This window comes from Mixophyes fleayi, chromosome 3, assembly GCF_038048845.1.
Source record: "Mixophyes fleayi isolate aMixFle1 chromosome 3, aMixFle1.hap1, whole genome shotgun sequence".
In the NCBI taxonomy this organism is placed as follows: Eukaryota; Metazoa; Chordata; class Amphibia; order Anura; family Limnodynastidae; genus Mixophyes; species Mixophyes fleayi.
In genome coordinates this window covers 230,122,192-230,145,086 of record NC_134404.1, presented here as the reverse complement: position 1 = coordinate 230,145,086, position 22,895 = coordinate 230,122,192, and the positions used below count along the sequence as shown (strand labels likewise).

The window sequence follows — 22,895 nt, the reverse complement described above, 5'->3', positions numbered from 1 at the left end:
AAACCTATACACAGATACATCATATGAAGAATGTGGTATAATTTACACTCTAGAAAAGCTTCTTACAAACCAATATAATGGCAAAATTGTCTGGAGGCGACGTTTTTTAGCAGGACTTGGCTCTGTATACTGTAGCAGGATAGCGTTATATATCATCGCCAATACAGGATACATTTTATAGAAAGAGATTTAAAATATTATTCAGCTATTAAACGAAAGCGTGGACGGAGATGTTCAGTGATGGAATAATAGAGACCTGTTCTGCAGCTAATTACTGGCAGTACTCTGCTATACAAGTCTGACACAGCAATAGGCGGAGCATGACTCTCTGTCTTCACCAATGACACTGACGAGGCTCTGGGCTGAAACACCCATTCATACCCTGGTACAAGGGAAGCATTTGGCGGTTAAGTCTATTTGCCGGGTAAAAAGCCCGTGCCTTTGGGAGTAGTAATCCCAACCTTTCCTCCTACAAGTAGGTGCTGCAGTAGTGTGACATCATGGAGAATATGGTGGCGAAGTTTGTATCACAAAAAATAAGCAAAACCCGCTGGCGCCCAGTGTCGGCCTCTTCCCTGCAGCAGCCGGATGTGTTCGCGGCGGGGTCTTGGGATAATGAGGTAACAGCAATCATCCACATACACGCGTGGGGTAGAACATGCCGGAGAGTCGTGAAACGAGAACAACATTGTTCCAACACCATGGGCAGTGTGGAGATCGTTAGTCTCCACGGTAGGCTTGGTGTTGGAAACATGCCGTGTGCGTGAATGGTGTTTTTGTATCCTGTGACACTATGCTTTCCATTTGTGTAACAGCGTGGCCATAACTTTCCACAGCTGTCATTTGTCTCTGATATCCAGGGCCAGTTGACTGCTGAAGGTTTGTTCCAGTTTATTAATTACCAGTTGCACAGTACTGATTTCCTGGTTTTCAGTTCTGATCTTATGTGTAATTAAAATTAGTGATTATTTAAAATATAGAATCGTTACCTTAATGAATATGTTGGGTTGCTGGGGACTGGTAAACCGGTGCCAAAAGTACATATTTCCTGTAGGGTTATTAAGTTTAGGGTTTCAGCGTTTAGACCATTTATCATTATTTGGGGTGAGTCATTACTGAATTTCAAGTTCAAATAGTACCCTCCTAATAATGTATGGCAGTATAACCTCTCTCTTCCTGCTACTAAGACCTTCTGGCATAGTGATGGGTAGTGCACAGGGCCGGATTAAGGGAATGGAGGCCCCTGGGCTAAGGGGGCCTCCATTCCCCCGTGAGGGCCCCCCCCCTCCGTGATCCGAGCTGCCCGCCCCCCGGCACTTACCGTCTTCCCCGGCGCGCAGTACGCTCTTTACTGAGGAGATCTCACGAGAGTGAGACTCACGAGATCTCCTCAGTAAGGAGACTACAGTGCGCCAGGGAAGGACCGCAGTGAAAATGCTCAGCAGCACTGATCGTGCCAGGGGCGCCCCCGCCCCCGACCGATCAATACTGCTGCTGAGCACTTTCAAGGGCCCCCTGGCTGCCAGAGGCCCCTGGGCTGTAGCCCAGTTAGCTCTATGGTTAATCCGGCTCTGGTAGTGCATGAATGATAAGTTCAAAATAAACTAATCTTCAAACTGAACTAGCTCATTTAGGGGCCTATTTATGAAGCAATATAATAGACCAAAACTACACTTACTGTGAATCCACCGCAATTTGAATGATATTTGAAATTTATGAAGCATCGCTGTTTTGCATTTCATTTTGGTTTCTGTGCAGTCCCCATAACAGTGTATGGCCACACCTCCCTAACCGTAATTTAACAAGATCCGAAAAAGAGAAATTGTCGGAATCTTATATTAATGTACGCCAGCTAATGTAACTGAAAACTTTCCTAGCTGTCTGCTCCGCTCCGAAGAGCAGAGCTAGACAGCACATGTGTGGAGGGATCATGTGATCCCTCCCTGTCACATGATCAGAATTGCACTGCTCTCCTCTCCTCATACTTGCCAACTCTCCCGGAATGTCCGGAACACTGCCGAAATTCGAGTTGGTCTCACAGACTCCCAGGAGAACTGGCAAGAGAGATAACATGGAAAAAAAAATTTTCCTAATGACTGTATTTTAAAAGCAAAAAAGTGACACTTTAAATACTCTGTGGGTATTTCTCACCTGCATGTTATGGAAGTAAAAAATGATGAACATTTTATTAACTTTGCAGAGCTCAATATGTCACTACTAGTTTGTTGTAAAAGTGATTGACCTTTTTAAAATATTAAAAATGATCAGACATATTAAACATATCTGATCACTTTAACAGGACTATAACTCATTTAATAAGGTAGTAGTAGACATGTCTACTGTATGTGTAATATACTAGATCTATGTTTCCAATCTCTTCTCTCAGCAGTGTTCCAGACAGAGCCAGTGAAGTAAATGAACAAACTGAACTAATCTTAAGCGAACTAGATCAGAATGAACTAATCCCCAAAATGAACTAGATTTCCCATAACTATTTGACATTTCATAGCTGAAAAAAAGGTACACATAGCTTGTGCAATGGCGTACTGCCAGCAGAGGTGTCTTCTGCTATCAGTGGTTTATCTCTACTGAACTTCGGTACCCAAAGCTTCACCACCAATACATTCCCTGCCATAAATATACCCCACAATTAATTTCATTTCTTACTCTACACCAGACACCAGATATTGAGGGATGTGTATCTTGGGGCCGGCTAGGAGCAAACACTGTCTGGTACAGTTTTTTTTAAACTGATGCAAGAGGTTTTGGCCAGTACAGCTGCTATAAACTTAGAAGTCCATATCCCCACTTGCATATCGCCATTCATTGTCTATTCTGCTTTTGGATTTTTGTATCCCACTTTCATTAAGATGCAACACTCGTCCATTCTAGTATTGCAAGCACTAGGTTTGTAGACGAATATTTACCATTTGTATTAATAGTCCCTCAAGTTGGAGAATACATAGTTTATGGGCACTAGTTTTTGTAGTGATGTACCAAAATGTTTTCTGATATTATCTCTATACTAGGATCTTAGTATTTTAGCATATTCTACTGAAAACATACAGAGGCCCTCTTATCAATATGCAGCGATAAGGCGTTTATTTCCACAATTTATCAATAAAATATTACCAAAACATCTGAGCGATACTGGCCAGAGAGGTAAGGGTTAACTTAACATTTCGCCAGGCCAGTTGTTGAGGCTATATGCATGCGTGACCGTATATCGTTTGTACATGCGCTAGCTTGGGCTTTCAGTTCCACTAATAAAACAGCCAAATGGTAAATTAAATTGTTAAAAAAAAAAACATATTGTCTTCTGAAGATGTCTTATTAAAAGAATAAAGCTATCCCCTTAATTTATATTGTAAAAGCCCATAGATATACTCCATGGTCACCAGTGTTTTGAGTACTCTACTATATTATCATCATCATTTATTTATATAGCGCCAACATATTCCGTAGTGCTTTACAATTGGGGACAAACATAGTAAACTAATAAACAAATTGGGTAAAACAGACAGAGGTGAGAAGGCCCTGCTCGCAAGCTTACAATCTAGTATAAAGTGACATGAATATAATTTACATTTTGTGTTTTTTTAAATTATATATAGAAGTGTTTGTCAGAAATGAGTGTATATTGGTATCCCCAAACATTGAAACAATACAGAATCCCTACTATTTTAGAAGTCTCTCCTAGTAATGCTTTTCTTGTGTTCATTTTGAGCAGTAGTGACTCCTTAGTCACTGTATGGCATAACCCCACACCCAATAATACAGATACACTTTATTGTAAATATATTTGTTTTTATAGTGCCCACAGTGTATGCAGCGAAATTAAAACAAACACAATCCAAAATCAGAGTTATACCCCATTCATACTGCACCAAAATCCCAGGTTTTTGCCGGGGCGAGTTCAAACGACCCGAGTCTTGGTGCAGTATGAATGGTACAAGTCAAAAATCCCGGGTCTAAAAACCTGGGTCTTCAACCCGGGATTTATCGAGGGGTAATTCCCGGGTCGGACCCGGGTTGCCTGCACTATGAATGGTGCAACCCGGGTTGCACAGAAAACAAGCTGATTGGCTGTCTGCCTGTCTCTGGAGGATGATGTCATTGGTGGGAGCCCATGGAAGAAAAAAAAAACAGTCACCTTTCAATGACATCACCATTTTTCAGCCAATGAAAACTGCTCTGGTGATGACTTCCACAAATTGCCAGGGCACAGACTTGTGCAGTATGAATGGGGTCAACCCGGGAAATTCCCGGGTCCGAGGTGCAGTATGAATGGTGTTTTTGAGCTGGGACACTCCGAGACCCGGCTTAAAAAACCCAGAATATTGCCGGGGCGGCAGTATGAAAGCGGTATAAGAAGTATAACCGAAAAAAAAAAAAAAATATAAGGGTTGCCTAGAGAAATTACCCTTATTTGCAGAAATACGTTAATAAAATACATTTGCTAAAAAAATAATAGACACCTATCTGTAATAAAATATTAGCAGACATTTTAAACAAGCATTACAGGCTGTAACAAACCAATCTGCTTAAGGAGCTGGGGGCCATCACTGCTCTAAATGGTTCATGCTGAAATCGTTGAAACACAAGGTAATAAGTGCTGACATTTTGAACACAACTACAGTGTTTAAGTAGTGGACATGATTATAAGTGATACATGCATAGGCAGAGTTTGCAGCAATTCTACCCATTTTAAGATGTAAGATTTTCATTTTTAAATTTATTATTTATTGAGGACTATGCAAGAAAAACATTACAGAGCAATATGTAGCAAGGTAAACATGGTCTAAATTTATACCTGTTAAGATTTATAGATTGTGGTCCAATTAAATGCTGTAGAGCAGGGGTAGGCAACCTGCGGCTCTCCAGGTGTTGTGAAACTACAAGTCCCAGCATGCTTTGCCAGTAGATAACCAGCAGATAGGTGGCAAGGCATGCTGGGATTTGTAGTTTCACAACACCTGGAGAGCCACAGGTTGCCTACCCCTGCTGTAGAGGAAAGACAATCATGTATTGAGGTGTGAGATTTTGAGTAGGATTTCAAGTTAGGAATTGATTTGGTTGTTGTTCACATCTAAGCAATTTTAAGCCTTTATTTAATATAAGAAAATCCCATTAACATAGAACAGATTACTTTCAGTGCTTTAGTTCACACCATTTGTGCATTGAAATCTTAATGCTATGTTTTTGGAAAACAGATTTTCAATCTGTCAATGCTCCTCTTTTTGTTCAATTAGTTTCTGATATTAGCAAGTATGCATTCCATTCTAAATCTGTATGGCCTAAGCTTTGTCTCACACAGGAGTGATTTAACTACAGTTAGAAAAAAGCAGTATTCAATATCTGTGAGCCTCTCCTATATTGACACATTATAATCAGTGGGAAACCTTGTCCATTATAAATTGCTTATTGGGATAAATCAAATCAATTAAACCTGCTATTATCCACTTATGTCTGACCAATATCCATCCAGGAACATATAATAAAAAAGGTGGCATTCAATATGGAGTTTTCGCACACCTCTGAAACACATCACCAATCAACGTAAAAGAATTACATATAAGCATAGATTGTATGTTCCATACATACAGTACCTTAGTCATACAACAATTTTCTGAATTGTAACTAGGAGATTCTTTTCACAAACAATATTTTCATTGAATAATTGGTACACCATTATAACAATCTTAATTCTATAGTCTTGATATATTGAGTATGCACAGAAAAACAATTACTTAATTATATTTTTTTAAATATGTCCCCACACTAAATAATGAATGATGTTTAGAAACACTGGGTGAGCAAAATTATCAAATTGGACAATATTTTTGAATTATTTTTTTCAATTAGGTTGGGTTGGACCAGATTTGCATGCACCATAAATATACGATAATTGCATTGTGAGGAAAACCCATTGTGTGTGAGCAGCTTTTAAACTATTCTGTTATGTTACTGACTCCAAGTGAAAATAAATGCAACATATAAATAGGCTTATTTTCCCTCTAATGACGTTTTATGATATGAGTAACAAATTGTGTTAAAGAATCTTACAGGACCATGTGGTGTTAAGGGAATTGATGAATTTATTGTCAAAATGTTATTTTTGTTTTATGATCTTGTGTTTTTTATTTTTTTATTACTTTTTTTTTTTAGGAAAACAAAGTATCAATATGGTCCACTGGAGATTTTGGCACAATTAATATGGAGGAAGATTATCTAGCAGATCCAAAATTGTTGTGTGATATTCGACACAAAGGTGATGTGATGGACCTGCAGGTAAATGTTCAGCAGCCCGATTGGGTTGTCTCTATACCAATGTGGAAGACTTTAGAACATGAGTAACAATTTTGATATTTTGTATGTGTGTGTGTAATATATATATATATATATATATATATATATATATATATATATATGTGTGTGTATATATATTTTCTAGCCGAAAAAAAGAACTAGATAATAGCTAAATGCAGAATAGAAATAGCAGTTTATAATTTTAATTTTACAATGTAAGCAAGCCAACAGTATAATATTCAAATTCATCATGACTGTTATCTGTCTGACATTGGATACTGAGGGTCTGGTAAGTGATTGATTGGCCTTGACACTGAGGGTTCAACAAGTATTTGACTGTGGGAGGCAGGACATAATTGGTTAGCCCTCTGTGGCCTGGAATGCATCTGTCTTCTTTTTTCTATTGAGGACAGACAGTGTATAGTGACTGTTGACAGTGACTGCAAATATAGCCATTTTAAAATAAGGCTACATTAAGCAGCAGTCATCATCATTTATTTATATAGCGCCACTTATTCCGCAGTGCTGTACAGAGAACTCGCTCACATAAGTCCCTGCCCCAATAGATCTTACAGTCATAATTCCCTAAGACACACACACACAGAAAGACTAGAATCAATTTGATAGACAATTAACCTAATAGTATGTTTGTGGATTGTGGGAGGAAACCGGAGCACCCTAAAGGAAACGCACGCAAACATGGGAAGAACATACAAACTACACACAGATAAGGCCATGGTAGGGAATCAAACTCGTGACCCCAGTGCTGTGAGGCAGTTGGTGCTAACCACTAAGCCATCGTGCTGCCCCCATATTATAGAATTTAATTAACTAAATCTTATTAAAAGTTGTGCAGGCTATATAACAATTGTTTTAGGTTTGCCGAGTTTAGTTTGATTATTTCTCCAGAATTGTTTGTGTGCAGAGGGTAAATTTCAGTTGTGTTCCATAGTGCTTCCTTGAACTAGCTTTTTAATTTGTACAAAACTCGACCTTGCAGTTTGCAGTTGCAAACTAGGAATTGCCTACTCTTGTATATCAATATGCATAAAGGTGTTTTATATTTAAGTCTGAAAGTTACCCATTTTGAAATACTGATAACATAGGTCAGCACTAAGCCTCAACATTCGTAAATGGTTGGCACAGCCAAACTGTTGAGCTTTTGAAATAAATGTATGTTCATCACTGTCAGCTGGGAAAATTTGTCCTAAAAAAAAAATTAGGGCAGTACCTCACTTTCCCACCAGTCATTTACATAGTTACATAGTTGATGAGGTTGAAAAAAGACACCAGTCCATCAAGTTCAACCTATTTTGGATCTCCTGCGATCCTGCACTTATATTTGTAATTAATCCAGAGTAGGCAACCGCCCATCTGTTTCAATTTTGAAAATCCCCCCCAGACTCAATATTGCAATCCAATTTTTACCCTATATCCACTACTATCCTTTATTTTAAATTAACGGTCGTATCCCTGGATACACCTTTCCGCTAAAAATTTGTCTAACCCTTTCTTAAACATATCTATTGAATCTGCCATCACAACCTTCCCTGGCAATGAATTCCATATCTTGACTGCCCTTACTGTAAAGAACCCCTTCCTTTGCTGGTTGTGAAATTTCCTCTCCTCTAACCTTAGGGGATGACCACGTGTCCTGTGTATGGTCCTTGGGGTAAAAAGTTCCCATGAAAGCTCTCTGTATTGACCCCTAATGTATTTGTACATAGTAATCATATCTCCCCTTAGACGCCTCTTTTCTAAAGTAAACATGCCTAAACTGGCTAACCTTTCCTCATAACTTAATGACTCCATACCCTTTATCAATTTTGTCGCCCTTCTCTGAACCCTTTCTAGTTCCAAATTATCTTTTTTATAGAGTGGTGCCCAGAACTGTACTGCATATTCAAGATGAGGTCTTACCAATGATTTATACAGTGGCAAAATTACACTGTCTTGCCTTGCATCTATGCCCCTTTTTATGCATGCCAATACTTTGTTTGCCCTTGCAGCTGCTGCTTGACATTGAGCACTATTGCTAAGTCTACTGTCTACGAGCACTCCCAAATCCTTTTCCATTATAGATTCTCCCAAATTAATTCCATTTAATTTATAGATTGCGTTCTTGTTTTTGATCCCTGAATGCATAACCTTACATTTATCTGTGTTAAACCTCATATTCCATTTAGCCGCCCAATCCTCCAGTTTATTTAAGTCTCTCTGTAGAGAAGCTACATCTTGCTCTGATTTTATTACCTTACAGAGTTTAGTGTCATCTGCAAAAATAGAAACTTTACTCTCTAAACCATCACCAAGGTCATTAATAAATATATTAAAAAGGAGTGGTCCCAGCACGGAACCTTGAGGAACTCCACTTAAGACCTTTGACCAATTAGAAAATGTTCCATTTATCACAACTCTCTGTTCCCTATTCTCTAACCAGTTTTCGATCCAAGTACAAATTTTGATTTCTAGACCCAGTTCCCTTATTTTGTAAACCAACCTCTTGTGTGGCACTGTATCAAAGGCCTTTGCAAAATCTAAGTAGACCACATCTACTGTCCTGCCCTGGTCTAAGTTCCCACTAACTTCCTCGTAGAAACTAATTAGATTAGTTTGACATGACCTATCCCTCACAAATCCATGTTGATTCCCACTAATAATTTTATTGCGTACCAAGTAATCCTGAATACTGTCCCTTAAAATACCTTCCAGTAGTTTCCCCACTATTGATGTCAGGCTTACAGGTCTATAATTCTCTGGTTGTGATCTCGTCCCCTTTTTAAACAACGGCACCACATCTGCTATTCTCCAATCCATTGGTACTGAGCCTGATGAGATTGAATCTCTGAAAATTAAGAATAGCGGTCTAGCTATTTCCGAGTTTAATTCCATAAGGACCCTTGGGTGTATGCCATCTGGACCTGGAGCTTTATTTATCTTAATATTCTTCAGTCGCCTTTGGACTTCTTCCTCTGACAACCAAGTATTAATTAATGGCATGGTTTCATTTCCATTTTTATGTATTACTCCTGCCATTTGTTCCTCTCTGGTAAATACTGAAGAAAAGAACGTGTTTAATATCTCTGCTTTTTCCTTAGTATCATTTATCAATTCACCCATCTCACTTCTTAGTGGTCCTATATTATCTTTTTTAATCCTTTTGCCATTTATATACTTAAAAAACTTTTTGGGGTTTGTCTTACTTTCTTTTGCAACGTGCCTTTCATTTTCTAATTTAGCCAATCTAATTTCCTTTTTGCATGTTTTATTACATTCCTTGTACCTATGGAAGGACTCCTCTGACCCTTCAGACTTAAACAATTTAAATGCACGCTTCTTCCTTTGCATTTCTTCCCTTACCTTTTTATTTAGCCACATTGGTTTAGACTTAATTCTTTTACATTTATTTCCTATAGGAATGAACTTATACGTGTATGTTTCCAACAACATTTTAAAGACAGCCCACATTTCTTCCGTATTTTTTCCTTCAAAGGCTTTGTCCCAGTCTATGCTCTTTATAGACTCCTTTAGCATATTAAAATTTGCCTTTTTAAAGTTTAAAGTCCTAGTTGATCCCTTATACTGTTGTTTCTGGAAACTAATTTCAAATGAGACCATATTATGATCACTGTTTCCCAAGTGCTCCTTTACTTGAATATTTGATATTACGTCTACATAGTTTGTTATTACTAGGTCCAGTATAGTCCGGTTCCTAGTTGGTTCCTCAACTAATTGGGACATGTAATGGTCTTTTAGCGTGCTCAGAAACCTATTTCCCCTAGCTGTACCGCAGGTCTCAGTACTCCAATCAATGTCCGGATAATTAAAATCCCCCATAATTAAAATTTGACCTAGTTGTGTAGCCTTTTCAATTTGCTGTAGAAGTTGGGCTTCCTCAATCGTACTAATATCTGGCGGTTTATAGCATATCCCTATCAGAAACTTCTCTGAACTTTTTCCTCCGCTGGATATCTCCACCCACAATGCCTCTATATTATCACCAATATTCTCGTATATAACTTCCTGAATACTTGGTTTCAATTCTGGCTTAATATAAAGACATACTCCTCCTCCCCTTTTATTTACCCTATCCCTCCTGAAGAGAGAATAGCCTTCCAAGTTGACTGCCCAGTCATGTGTATCATCCCACCAGGTCTCAGTAATACCTATAATATCATACTGCTCATTCATTGCTACTAGTTCTAACTCCCCCATTTTACCTGTCAGGCTTCTTGCATTTGCAAGCATACACTTAAGTCTATTGCCTCCCTTAGGTATTTCTTTTAGCTTTAAAAAGGGCCGCTCCTTATCGGCTATGCTTCCCTTTCCCCCCTCTCCACCCCCTTTACTCTTGTTAAATTCCTCCTTACTACTCTCAATGTCTATCCCATAATATTTGCTTGCCCCTCCCCCCTGGAGCCTAGTTTAAAATCTCCTCCAACCTTCTAACCATCCTATCCCCTAGCACTGCAGCCCCCTCCTCATTCAGGTGCAATCCATCACGACAATAAAGATGGCAACTGACCGAGAAATCAGCCCAGTGCTCTAAGAATCCAAAACCCTCCTTCCTACACCAATCTTTTAGCCACGCATTAACCTCCCTAATCTCCCGCTGCCTCCCTGGACTAGCGCGTGGCACAGGTAGTATTTCCGAAAATACTACCTTGGATGTCCTTGCCTTAAGTTTGCGACCTATGTCCCTGAAATCATTCTTTAGGACACCCCTTCTTCCTCTAACTCGGTCATTGGTGCCAACATGCACCAAAACCGCTGGGTCATTCCCAGCCCCTCCCAACAATCTGTCCACCCGATCCGCAATATGCCGAGCCCGAGCACCCGGGAGACAACACACTGTTCGGCATGCACGGTCCCGGTAACAGATTGCCCTATCTACCTTCCTAATAATTGAATCCCCTACCACCACAATCTGCCTGGGTCCCTGAGTAACTTTGGTCCCCTCTATGCTGGAGAGACCATTCCCCTGGTTGCTAGAGGAAGCAGTGTCATCCAACTCTACCAATTCTGAACTGCCTTCCACAGTATCTTCATCCAATCTGGCAAATCTGCTGGGATTGCCTAGCTCAGAACTGGCCTGCCTCTTCCTCCCTCTGCTACCCCTAGTAACTGTTACCCAGCTGCCTACCTGTGCATCCTCCTCTGTCTCTGCTCCACCCTGCTCAGATAACGCATCAACGGTGAGCTGTAAACTCTGCTCCAGGTTGGCAATGTCTCTCAATGTTGCAATGGTCTGCTTTAGATCAGTTACCTGGGCTTCCAAAGAGACCAATTGCTCACATTTCTCACAGAGGTATAAACCTTGGAACACTTGCTCCAAGTGTGCATACATATGACAAGATATGCATTGAGTGAGATCATCAAGCCTGCTACTACTCATCTTATTATAGCTAACCTAACTTCTTATAGCCTACAGTGAACTTTAGTACTAGCCTTTCCTAGCCACTTACCAGATTAAACCCCTTCCTGGATTCAACTCCTTAATGGAACCAACTCCACACTTTAAACAAAAACAGCACTTGAAATCAAAAAAGCAGTGAAATCACTTTGTTCTGCCAGTGCTAGGATTTTGTCCAAGAGCTGACCCTCCTAGGAAGTCTTCAGTTGCTAATTTAATCAGCGTTGCTATAAACCAAACCCTTTGTTTCCATTAAATGTAGCATTATAAATACCAAGCCTATCTACCACATGAATTATTTTAAGAACACAATAGTAGAACATTATTAATATGGAGTTTGATATGACAAAACGTTGAACAAAAATGGTGACCACAAATTAACATACAGAAAATATAAATGTAAATATATATATATATATGCCACATATGCATAGGAAAATGATTGTTTTATGGTATCCTTAGGGAGATATGTTATCTCCATAGCTCTCTTATGGAGGTGGCATCTATTGATGTCATAAGTCATGTGGTTAATGTCAATGGTTACATATATATATATATATATATATATATATATATATATATATATTATTACACACACAGAGATGTTCTTCAAACATGGAGTGTCGAATATAGTGCTTTGGTATATTTCCTATATGAATATATAATGTACTTTGAGGAACCCCAGCTATTATCCTTTCGTGGCTACACAGTCTTTTTGCATCTGGTGGGCTGTGCAATAAACAATAGTTGGCTGGTGATCTAGACATATAAGTCTCACTGCATAAAAATCCCGCTAGATGACATATTGCAGACCTCTGAAGTAGATATCCACATACATTAACCTCTGGTTTACTTAGGAGGGAGGGATCCTGACCACATTAGTATATTATTTTCCGAATTCCTTGTTAGGCCATAATCATGACAAGTTGTTGTTGTAGTTTTTTTTGACCGATACACAAGTTTGCAAAGAAAGAAAAACAACTGCATCAGGTTCCATATTTTAAAATCCACAAATAAGCTCTAATTGGTATGGCTATAGGACATGGGTGTTATTCATAGTCCTAAAGGGTACACCCAGACACTGAAATACATATAACTCAAAAAAGAAGTGTGCACACTTTTTGTGATACACGAGTTTGCCAATTCATGTCTCATTAAGGCAAGTCGTCCTTACCTGATCAACCCATAAGAAATAATTGTAAAGTTTACTTTAGCCAATGTTACTTTTTCTTTTCCTTCATAATTTTTTTTTTTTCTTTTGAGCTACCTAAGCTGCGAGCAGAAAGCTGCGTTAAATGTACCGTAATAATGGTAATACATTTAACGTTGCGCTAATTCGATGGGAATTCAATTTCCCCCCTTTGTGTTATGTTTATGACTAAAAAAAGCCTGAAGTTCTAAAATTGCATTTATTTTGAAGTTTTTAGATCAAGAGAGAATAGTAACCGCTTCATCAACTGGAAGAGTAACAATTTTTCGTTATCATCCGAACAACCAGGTAACCATGTCATAATTTCTTAGAGATTGCGCTTCAATATTTTTTTTTTTTCTTATATTAACCATTTGTGTAAGAAGTGTAAAGGACCGACAAGGTGAGGAAGACAGAAGTGAAGCATCTGCTACTAATGAAAGATGCTTTCTTTCAGTGTATGTTAAACAAGGACACGGCATCCTTTTTACACCCTTCAATGTACATCTGTTCTCTATCCCCACCTCAGTCCTTTTCTTCATTTCACATCTGTGTCCCTCAGGTCTATAATCTATGCATCCTCCCAACCCCCCTCCTCCAGTCCTTTTATTAACACCTTCATCCTTATTACTAGCCCCTTCATCATTAACCCCTCACACACAGCTGAGCTGCTCCTCTGCCTTTATTTTTTGAGAACTGATCATATATTCATTCACCTCTGAGTATTTCTGTGCCTCTGCATAGACTGAGTCTGCTTGATCAGACCAGAGCTTGAACTCTGAGCAACTTTAAGTGAGATTCTGCTATCGGAACCAAAATCTCATTATAGAGCTATCCATTACCTTCTCCAACAGTGCTCTTCATAGGACCAAAGATGTCCTGATAAATGCATGGCACAGCTCCCCAAGAGCTAGGTGTCATGGCCCAATTTATAGGCAAACTGGGGCTTGTTGATCCCTCTATCAAATATTGTTTTGTAGATTTTATTTCCTTTTAATTTATAGTGCATATAATATTATGTATATGTTACCTTTTTACCACATGTCAAAATACTTTTTTTTTTTTCATCGTTCTCATTGAATCTATACATCTTTTTATGAATATTTTGCTTAGTATCTTAATATGTTTAGTTTTCTTTTTCTAAAGACTCTATCAGAGAAGCAGAAATGGGAGCACGCACACCACCATGTAGGTTCCGAAGGTGCAGGAGCTCCATGCACTAGTGTTGTGTGCAACAATCCCGAAATCGTCTCAGTTGGAGAGGACGGCCGTATAAACTTTTTTAGAGCTGACAGTAGAGAGATAGTGAGGACGATCGGTAAGTTTGTTTTTGTTTTTTGTTTTTTGTTTTTTTTTCCGTTTTGTTTTTTTAATATAGTATTGGGACATAGTAAAGCAGTGGTTGTCCTTGTTTTAAATTGGATAGCTGCGCAATGCATACTAATGCATGTTTACTTACTAGTTCTGCATAACAAATAATATAGTATTTCAAGACATGGGTCAGGAAATCTAAAGCGCACAGTAGTTTTTGGCCTTGACACATAAGAATTTGACTCTACATCTACCTGTATATGATGCCATTTTTTTCAGAAATCCTTACACTAGATTGCCAAAAGTATGTGGACACCCAAACATTACATCCAAATATGCTTGTTGAACATCTCATTCAAAAACCATGGTGCCATGCAAGCTACATACAAGTCATATAAAACTGGAAATAGGTGTTTGTGATTTATTTCATAGTATTAGCTTGGTGTGGCTTACAAGAATTCTGTTTCCAATCATGGGTTAAAACCTGAGCGGGAGAGATTAAATTACGTTATCTCTTTGATTGTCTCTAAATTTCTCTGCACTAGTCATGAAGTATTTATGGATAGAGATATCCAGAGGTGTAGCTACAGGTGAGTGCCCAATACCAATTTATGGCACTGGTTGTAAACGCTAAAATCTCTTGGAACCTATCTTTAAGGTTATATCCATATCATCAATAATATTCAAAAACAGACTCTTCACATTCTGTGTGGTTCTGTGATATCAATGCTAGGCGATAGGTCCTGGCTTGTAGTCTGCATTAACGTTCATCCCAAAGTTGTTAGTTGGTGTTTAGGTCATGGCTCTGTGCTAGCCTATCAAGTGTTCCCTCGCCAAACTCTGCAATCCATTTGCTGATGAACCTCACTTTGTACATGGGAGCATTGTCATGATTAAACAAGAAAGGGCCTTCCCAAAACTGTGGCCACAAAGGTGGAAGCACACAATTCACTTGAATGATATTGTATGCTGTAGCATTAAGATTTACCTTCACTGGAACTAAGAGACCCAGGCCAAACCATGAAAAACAACCCTAGACCATTATTGCTCATCCGCCAAACTTTAAAGTTGGCAGTGCACATTTGGGTAGGAAGTGTTCTCCTGGCATTTAACAAACCCAGATCCATCGGTCAGACTGCTAGATTATCACTGCACCAGAGTTTAATGGTGGTGAATCACTCCAGTCGACGTTTGGCATTGTGCATGGTGGCCTGATCCCAATACATCAATCTCCGATGAACAGTACTTGATTGGACGTAGTGTCCACATGCATTTTGGAGCTTTGTAGTGAGTTTTGCAGCCTAGTACAGACTATTTTTACACACGAAAGTCTTCAACACTTGGCAGTCCTGTTCTTTGAGCTTGTGTTGCCTTCCAAGCTGTTGTTGCTCCTAGACGTTTCTATTTCACAATATCAACACTTGGTTGAATGTAGGCAGCTCTAGCAGGGCAGAAATTTGACACACTGAATTGTTGGAAAGGTGGCATCCATTTACAGTTGCACATTGAAAGTCAGAGTTGTCCAGTAAAACCCATTCTATTGTTAATGTTTGACTATGGTGATTGCATGGCAGTATGCTTGATGTTATGCACCTGTTGGTAATGGGTGTGGCAGAAATGGCCAAGCACATTAATTATAAGGGGTGCCCATATACTTGAGCATTTGATTGTAAATTTACACTGTGTATTCTACCAGATGATGCAGACAGTAGTACAATGCATGCTGTGAATTTCCTCCGTACTACGGAGATCCTGACAGTGAATTCTATTGGACAGTTGAAAATGTGGGATTTGCGGCAAGAAGGCAATGATCCTACACAAATATTCTCTGTGTGAGTATGAGCATAGATGTTGCGTAGAATGTCTCTTTAATGTCTTATAAACATACTAGTTTTAAAAACACTGCGTTTTTTTAATCCATGCAAAACTAATAAATTAATACATTTATGATTTAAATAAATCTTAGCCTCAACTGGCTAGGAGCATTAATGATGATCTCTCTGAGGAAGCAAAGAAAATTATGTAATAATGGAATTGTTTTGTAATATTTTTATAAGTAAATAGGCGAAGGCATCAACAATCTGATTATGCCGCATACATTTCGACTAATAGTATTGCTCATTTATAGATTAAATCAGTGACTGACTAAAATGTGAGGTAGACTTTCACAAAAACAGTATTTAGCAATGTGCAACTTCTGATAACCGTTTACTGTTTCCTAAAACGCCACAAATTATGTTTAGAATTTAGTTCTGCTTTAATTAAATTCTGAGCAACCCTCTTGCATACAATAGTAAAAAAATTTTAGTCTGAATGTTTTTCATCCTGTTAAGTAATTTACTTTCCAAGCTTATGGGGCTTTTGCATCACGCGTTAATATTCATAAGAAGAGATGGTGTTCCATAAATAGAAAACATACGCCATCTCAAGATAAATACCCTAATCCAACTTACACATTTAAATTTAGTTTAAAATATCTTTGCATTAAAGTTGTTTCATGCGGCACAGTAGACTAAAATATATAGACCCCTGAAAAGCAATATGAGGTGTTGGTTGTCCATACATCAGTTTTGATAGATCCCATCTTGAATCATTCAGAAAGCAAAATACTGACTATCCTAATTCAAGAATGTAAAACAATGTGATCCCATTTTTGACAGGTCTTATTTGTAACATTCACATATTTCTACTAAACTCGGTATTTAAAAAAAGCACATTAACACTATTTATTTGTAATTGTTCGGTGGACACATTTAAAGATTAATACAAAAATATACTTGCAAAATGTATGCTACCTTTGCATTTTTAGCTTCCTTATAGTGCTGCTTGATTTTGTCTCTAAGCCAACTGCCCATGTTTAATAATTGTGATAAACCTCATACAATACAAAACATTCAAGATTTGGCCAATCAGAATGTTTCGTCAGGTGTAATTTAGGCCTTGGCCAGGTAGAAAGAAACAGTACATAGCCCAAGAAGTATATAAATACTTTATATCCTTTCCATTAGGCTCAGAAGAGGTCTAGATATGATTTGGACAATAGAACTCTTAATGTAATAAGACATGCATAATTTTATTGTGATCTATTTAATTATGTGTTGGTGTTTATATTGACAACTTCACAGCATCATCTCATTTTGCATGCATGAAAAAAGCACAACACAGCATAGCTGGTTTTGGATGTAAAATGTAATTATTGGCATATATTTTTATTCCTTATGCTTGTACAACTACATTGTACCACTTTCAATAATATGTTCTACCATGTTTGCGTGGGTTTCACAGTATTATTTCAAAACTGTGTTGGGTCAGCAGATAGCAGCTATTTAATATTATTATTATTATTATTATCTTTAATTTATAAGGCACCACAAAGGATCTGCAGCTCCGTACACTACATATACAGAAAATAGTAACCCATGATACATAAAGAACAAAAATGTATAAATATATACACTCACACACAGATAACATGGTAATGCAAATCAAATTATTTCTGGGACAATGAGTGAAAGTGATGGAACAAATCAGAGAGAAATAGGCCGAAGCTTAAGAAAACGGGGCTAGGGAAGCAGGCCAAGAGGTACAGAGGGTGATGGAATAGTAAAAGGAGCACAAAAGGAAAGTGGGCCCTGCTCCAGAGAGCTTACATCCTAAAAAAAAAGGGGGAGATACAAATAGGTTGGTCCTATCTGGGGGAGAGAGCCGGGACAAGTGAGTTAGGAGGAGGACTGATAGACTTGAATAAAGAAATGAGTCTTAAGGGCACGCTTAAAGCCTTTGAGAGTAGATAATAACCTGATGGAACATGGAAGATCGATCCACAGCTGGGGAGCAGCCAGGGCAAAATCCTGGAGCCGGGAGTGGGAAGAGGTGATCAATGAAGTAGTAAGGAGGCGGTCACAGGCAGAGCGGAGGGGGCGGCTAGGAATGTAGGTAGAGATGAGATTGGAGATGTAGGGAGGGGAGTATTGATTAAGATTAAGAGCTGTGAGGCTGAGGAGTTTAATTTTAATTCTGTAGGCCATGGGGAGCCAATGTAGTGACTGTTGGAGGGAGACAGCAGAGATAGTGGCGGGAGAAAAAAATGAGGCACCTTGCCGGTCCCTAGGTCTGGATGTGTGGGAGGACAAGCCCCCGAAAGAGAGCAGCAGGAGAGGTATTGTCCTCAGGGGATAGCCCGGTTTCAGTGATGGCAAGCGGGTTGAAGGATCTAGATAAAGAGATCATAGATAGAGGTCAATTTGTTACAGACTGACCTGGCATTCCAGAGACCACAGGATAGAGGAAGAGAGGGAAGAGGAGAGATGTGGATGAGATTGTTGGGGCTCTTCGACTGCAAGGGTGAGTATGATATGAAGCGAGGGGCATGACTGTGAGAGAGGGTTGGAATTGGACGAGAAGCAGAAATAAGAGGGGACTTGTCAGCAGACAGGGAATGAGGTGCAGGGGAGCAAGAGGTGGGGGAGGAGTGGAGATGGGGCAGATAAGTGGGTATATAAATGGGGGAGGCAGAAGGAAGGACTGATGAGAGGGAATAGATTCCCTGGGGGGAAAGAGATGGAGGTGGTAGGTAGGAACAGACTAACACTGAGAGAAGAGCAGCGAAAGGGGACAAGAGGGAAAGGTGTGAGTGGAGAAGAGGAGAGAGGGAAAATGGTGGAGGGGGTAGCAAATCAGATTAAGGGCACAGAAGAGAGGGGTGAAATAAGGGGGGAGTGAGGATAAGGAAGAATATGGAAAGGTTGGACAAGGGAAGCAGGGGGATAGAGTGAGAGGATAGAAGTGAGAGAGGAGCAAATTATGATAAAGCTAGAGAAGGTGTGGAATAGGCAGTTGAAAGTAATAAAGAAATCAAGGATGGTATGGGCTTACATGTAAAGTGAGGAAATGGTGAGAACAGGAAAGGTGAGTAAAGCGAGAGTGCGGTGGTAGAAGGAGAGAAAAGAGGAAGAAAATAGGGAATATGAAGTAGAAATATCAGATGGGTGTGTTTAGAAAAACAGATTAGACAGTGACATTAGGCATGATTAGAAGGCAATTGTTTAACATAAGGCATAATACAAGGTGCAGTGAGCTGGTTATGCAAGTCCACAGGACAAGAGGGAGCCAGTTAACAATTCAAGCTAAGTGGAGGAACAGTGTGGTTTAAAGGTGGGAATACAAGCAGCATAAGTGGAATCAACAAGTTATATTAAAACTGCACCAGCCAAAAATAAGTGTGAGAAACAGATCAGCAGGGAGTGTCCAGGCAGTTGACAATGCAGGTGGTGGAGGATATCAGAGCTCACGGCTGATTGTGGAATGTTGTCCTCATGTAGCAGTGTTTGTAGGTAGAAGGTTCCCCTCCTGTTCGCCACTTGTTCCTCTCTTGTATGTCTCTTACTATACTAACTAAATTTGTTAATACACTTGTAAAAATCCTCACTTAGAAGAATCTTCACTAGCTAACAGCTATGTGCAATGATTATGGCCATGAAGTACACCACCCATCATTCACCCATTCGACTTTGCAATCATTATGGCAGCACTAAACAGGATCTCTCCTCTGTGACATCATGAGCAAGTTGCCTGCAGCATGTTTGCAGATTGAATCCTACTTTAGACATTCTTGTAGAAAGGGTAACACAGAATAGTCTAAAGCTGCAGTGGACAACCCAGGAAGTATTAAGACTCCATAGCCATGTCTGTTACCTAGACAACCATTAGTATTTATCCACAGATATTCATGTACATCCTAAAGTTCTACAAATATGTGTATGTTGTCCTGATAAGACTTAATAAAAACCACTTATTTTAAATTTAAAATGTAGTTTTATCATTTATAAATGAGATTGTGTTGTTTTTGTGAAAATAGTGACAGATATTATTGTCTGCCTTTTATTCCTTTTCCTTCAGAACTAATGAGAGGGTCCCATTGCACTGCTTAGACAGACATCCAAGTCAGCAGCATGTTGTAGCAACAGGTGGTCATGATGGCATGCTGTGTATTTGGGATGTTAGACAGAGCCGTATGCCGATATCCCTTCTAAATGCTCATGGTGCAGAAAGTAAGTTGACAATCTGACATCTCACAGTAGAGTGCACTAAACCTTTTTAAGTGTCTACATATGCACTAACCTGAAGCTCATATACAGAGCAATGACTGCACAAATACAGGGACTAATTTTGTAATTATGATATAGATGTCACAAGTTCTCTGTAACATTACTTAGCACAAAAAAATAAATAAAACATTGTTAATTATATTTGCTTACATGTTTGTGTGTTTTTTTATGTAGTGTGGGAGGTCCATTTTCACCCTTCAAAACCTGATCATTTATTCACATGTTCTGAGGATGGTTCTCTGTGGCATTGGGACGCCTCAACAGAAGTTATGGAAAGACCTTCATTTTTGCATGGTGAGTAGAAGTAGTATACTCAATGAGTAATCTATTTACAAATATTTGATCATTTATTATACTTCTTTCAATAGGAACTAGGATATCTTCATGCTGTGATTAGTAACAAGAAGTAATGGAATAGCCTATTGAAAATTAGAAGGTGTAATGGCTGTAGACATGTTGGACTGATGAATGATTTAAATGTTGGATGTTGCCTGATTCTGAGAGGCTACTTTTCAATTGCAGATGACTCCGTAATCATAAAATATTTTTTACAGATACCCCTGCTTATTAAATGCTTTTGACAGCTATAACTATAACAATTTGTTTGAACATATTCACAGCAGTTATACTGACCTATATAGAGGTTTAACACCATGTTAATAATTTAGAAAATTTCTTCTTACCCTCAAGGATATTTCTGTACAATTTTTAAATATTGTTTTGAGCAGTCATATGTAGTTTTTTTAAGTTGTTTTGTTACCATTTTTCATCTGCATTCTTCATCTCCATAGTAGGAGATGAGTGTGATGATACCATTGGAGGCAGCAACTCATGAGATTGAGTGAGAACAGGGCTGCATGTGATAGGTGTAGTGTCCCAATTTGACAAACAAAAATTGAGGAAGGAATAAACTAAGAGACAGTGGAAGTGCAAGGCCTCCAAAAGCAATGGGTATGGCCAGTTTAGGACAGACACCTTAGTACAATATATGTCTCGTCTTCCATGAACCCATGATCAGACTGTTCAAACTTGTAGTAGGTTAAAGATAATGTGTGTGAATATTTATGACTTCTTTCTACTTCACAGGAGGAAGGGGAACCTCACACTTGTCACGTAGTACTGCTGGACTGTCTGTTAGCCAGTCATTGATGACGGCTTGGCTCAGTAATGATCCCACAAAGGGAAACTTAGAAATTACCAATCTGTTACCTAGTTCCACATTATCTGTGAACAGTCTGGATGTTTTGGGAGAATACCTCGTCTGCGGAACTGATGCAGAGGCAATCTATGTCACCAAAAGGCTTTTTACGTAAGAACTGAATCTACAATGGACTAGAAGATGTAAAAGATAAATTCTCTACTACCATCTGTACTTTTGCCAAACAATTAAACAGTTTCCATCAATGTCTGAAACCCATTATGTCTAGTGGTTACTAGCACAGACCAGAAGACAGCCTGTCCTAAACTAAACCCTTACCACATAAGTTAAACCATTATCCTGTGTTATTATTAGACAGGTATTCCTCTATATGCATATACACCCAGTGTTCCATAACATTGCACAATGATCCTTGCTGCCCTAAGCATTTCTGTCATTGTGAGACAGCAGTGCTATTATACAAACCCAGCCGCATCCTGCCTGATTTAGCAGAAGTTGGGTTGGTGGAACAGAGGCATGGCTACATGGAATTACTGCTTTCAAATAAAGAAAATAAATAAAACGCACAATAAAATGAAATATATGAAGATTGTAAATGATATGTGACTTGGTCACTCTAACTTCTTATGCAAAATGACATTTGGCTAAGTCACATTTGCAAGTGACATACTGGAGATGAGGGAATCGTGCTGCTCGAACAGGTATGTATTGGATCTACTAGTAATAAAAAATAGGGCAGACCTGTAGGAGTAAAATAAAAGTTAAATATAAAACATATCCATTTTTTCTGTCTGTATGATTGCTCTAAGACCATCACAAAAAAAAAAGTTTATGTATTTGGTATCCTGTGCGCTGGGACAACTGGAGGAATAAACTTCAGGGGGGAATTTTTGGAAGTACTATGAAGATGTAAAATTAACTGTCATGGAAACTTATCAATGTGTTTGGTTAGCAATGAGTAGATATACAGATAGTTGAAATACCTTTTTTTTACTATAAATGTCATGTTAATTTATATTACAGCACATAGGTAACTCACTGGAAAGTCTGTACAAATAGTAGCACATTTCATAGATGGGGGTTGGGTATATGTCCATTCTAGGCACAATGTCCACAATCTGTAGTGCAGAATCTAAAACCACCAAGACTGCAGTCCACATGGATTAGGACAGAGTTTTCATCCACAGAGTGAGTGACAGAAATAATTCATAGCACTACACTGAAGAATTGATATTCCACAAAATGAGATTTATTTATTACCACAAAGTAGCATTTATTTATTTTTAAACCGATTTACAAACATTTGTTTGTGTTTGATTTTTTAGATATTTACATAGTTGTCCTGTAAAAATCCCCACAGTAGGAGATGCAGTAATCTACAGAGGAAGATTTTTTTTCTGTCTGAAG

At 38.7% G+C, this 22,895-nt stretch overlaps 1 protein-coding gene across 2 annotated transcripts; it reads left to right on the top strand.

Moving 5' to 3' along the window:
* The first annotated feature begins 358 nt into the window (after positions 1 to 358).
* Positions 359 to 21,733, top strand: NUP43 (nucleoporin 43). Of its 2 annotated transcripts, none has more exons than XM_075203259.1 (8): positions 359 to 620; positions 6,169 to 6,291; positions 13,143 to 13,220; positions 14,058 to 14,229; positions 15,919 to 16,054; positions 20,121 to 20,272; positions 20,504 to 20,623; positions 21,416 to 21,733. In XM_075203259.1, exons 1-8 carry the CDS (start codon positions 501 to 503, stop codon positions 21,640 to 21,642), a joined length of 1,128 nt encoding a protein of 375 aa, XP_075059360.1. In that variant the 5' UTR covers positions 359 to 500; the 3' UTR covers positions 21,643 to 21,733. The 2 variants fall into 2 exon arrangements, with proteins under 2 accessions (XP_075059360.1, XP_075059362.1); XM_075203261.1 differs by lacking the exon at positions 359 to 620 and adding an exon at positions 638 to 732.
* The last annotated feature ends 1,162 nt before the right edge of the window (positions 21,734 to 22,895 follow it).

What these genes read in the sequence shown, in the direction of transcription:
- NUP43 (XM_075203259.1), top strand. Translation starts at nt 501, where the DNA reads ATGGAGAATATGGTGGCGAAGTTTGTATCACAAAAAATAAGCAAAACC. An exon ending in GTTATCATCCGAACAACCAG is followed by an intron (nt 13,221 to 14,057) that starts GTAACCATGTCA and finishes CTTTTTCTAAAG; the next exon opens with ACTCTATCAGAGAAGCAGAA. An exon ending in AAATGCTCATGGTGCAGAAA is followed by an intron (nt 20,273 to 20,503) that starts GTAAGTTGACAA and finishes TTTTTTATGTAG; the next exon opens with TGTGGGAGGTCCATTTTCAC.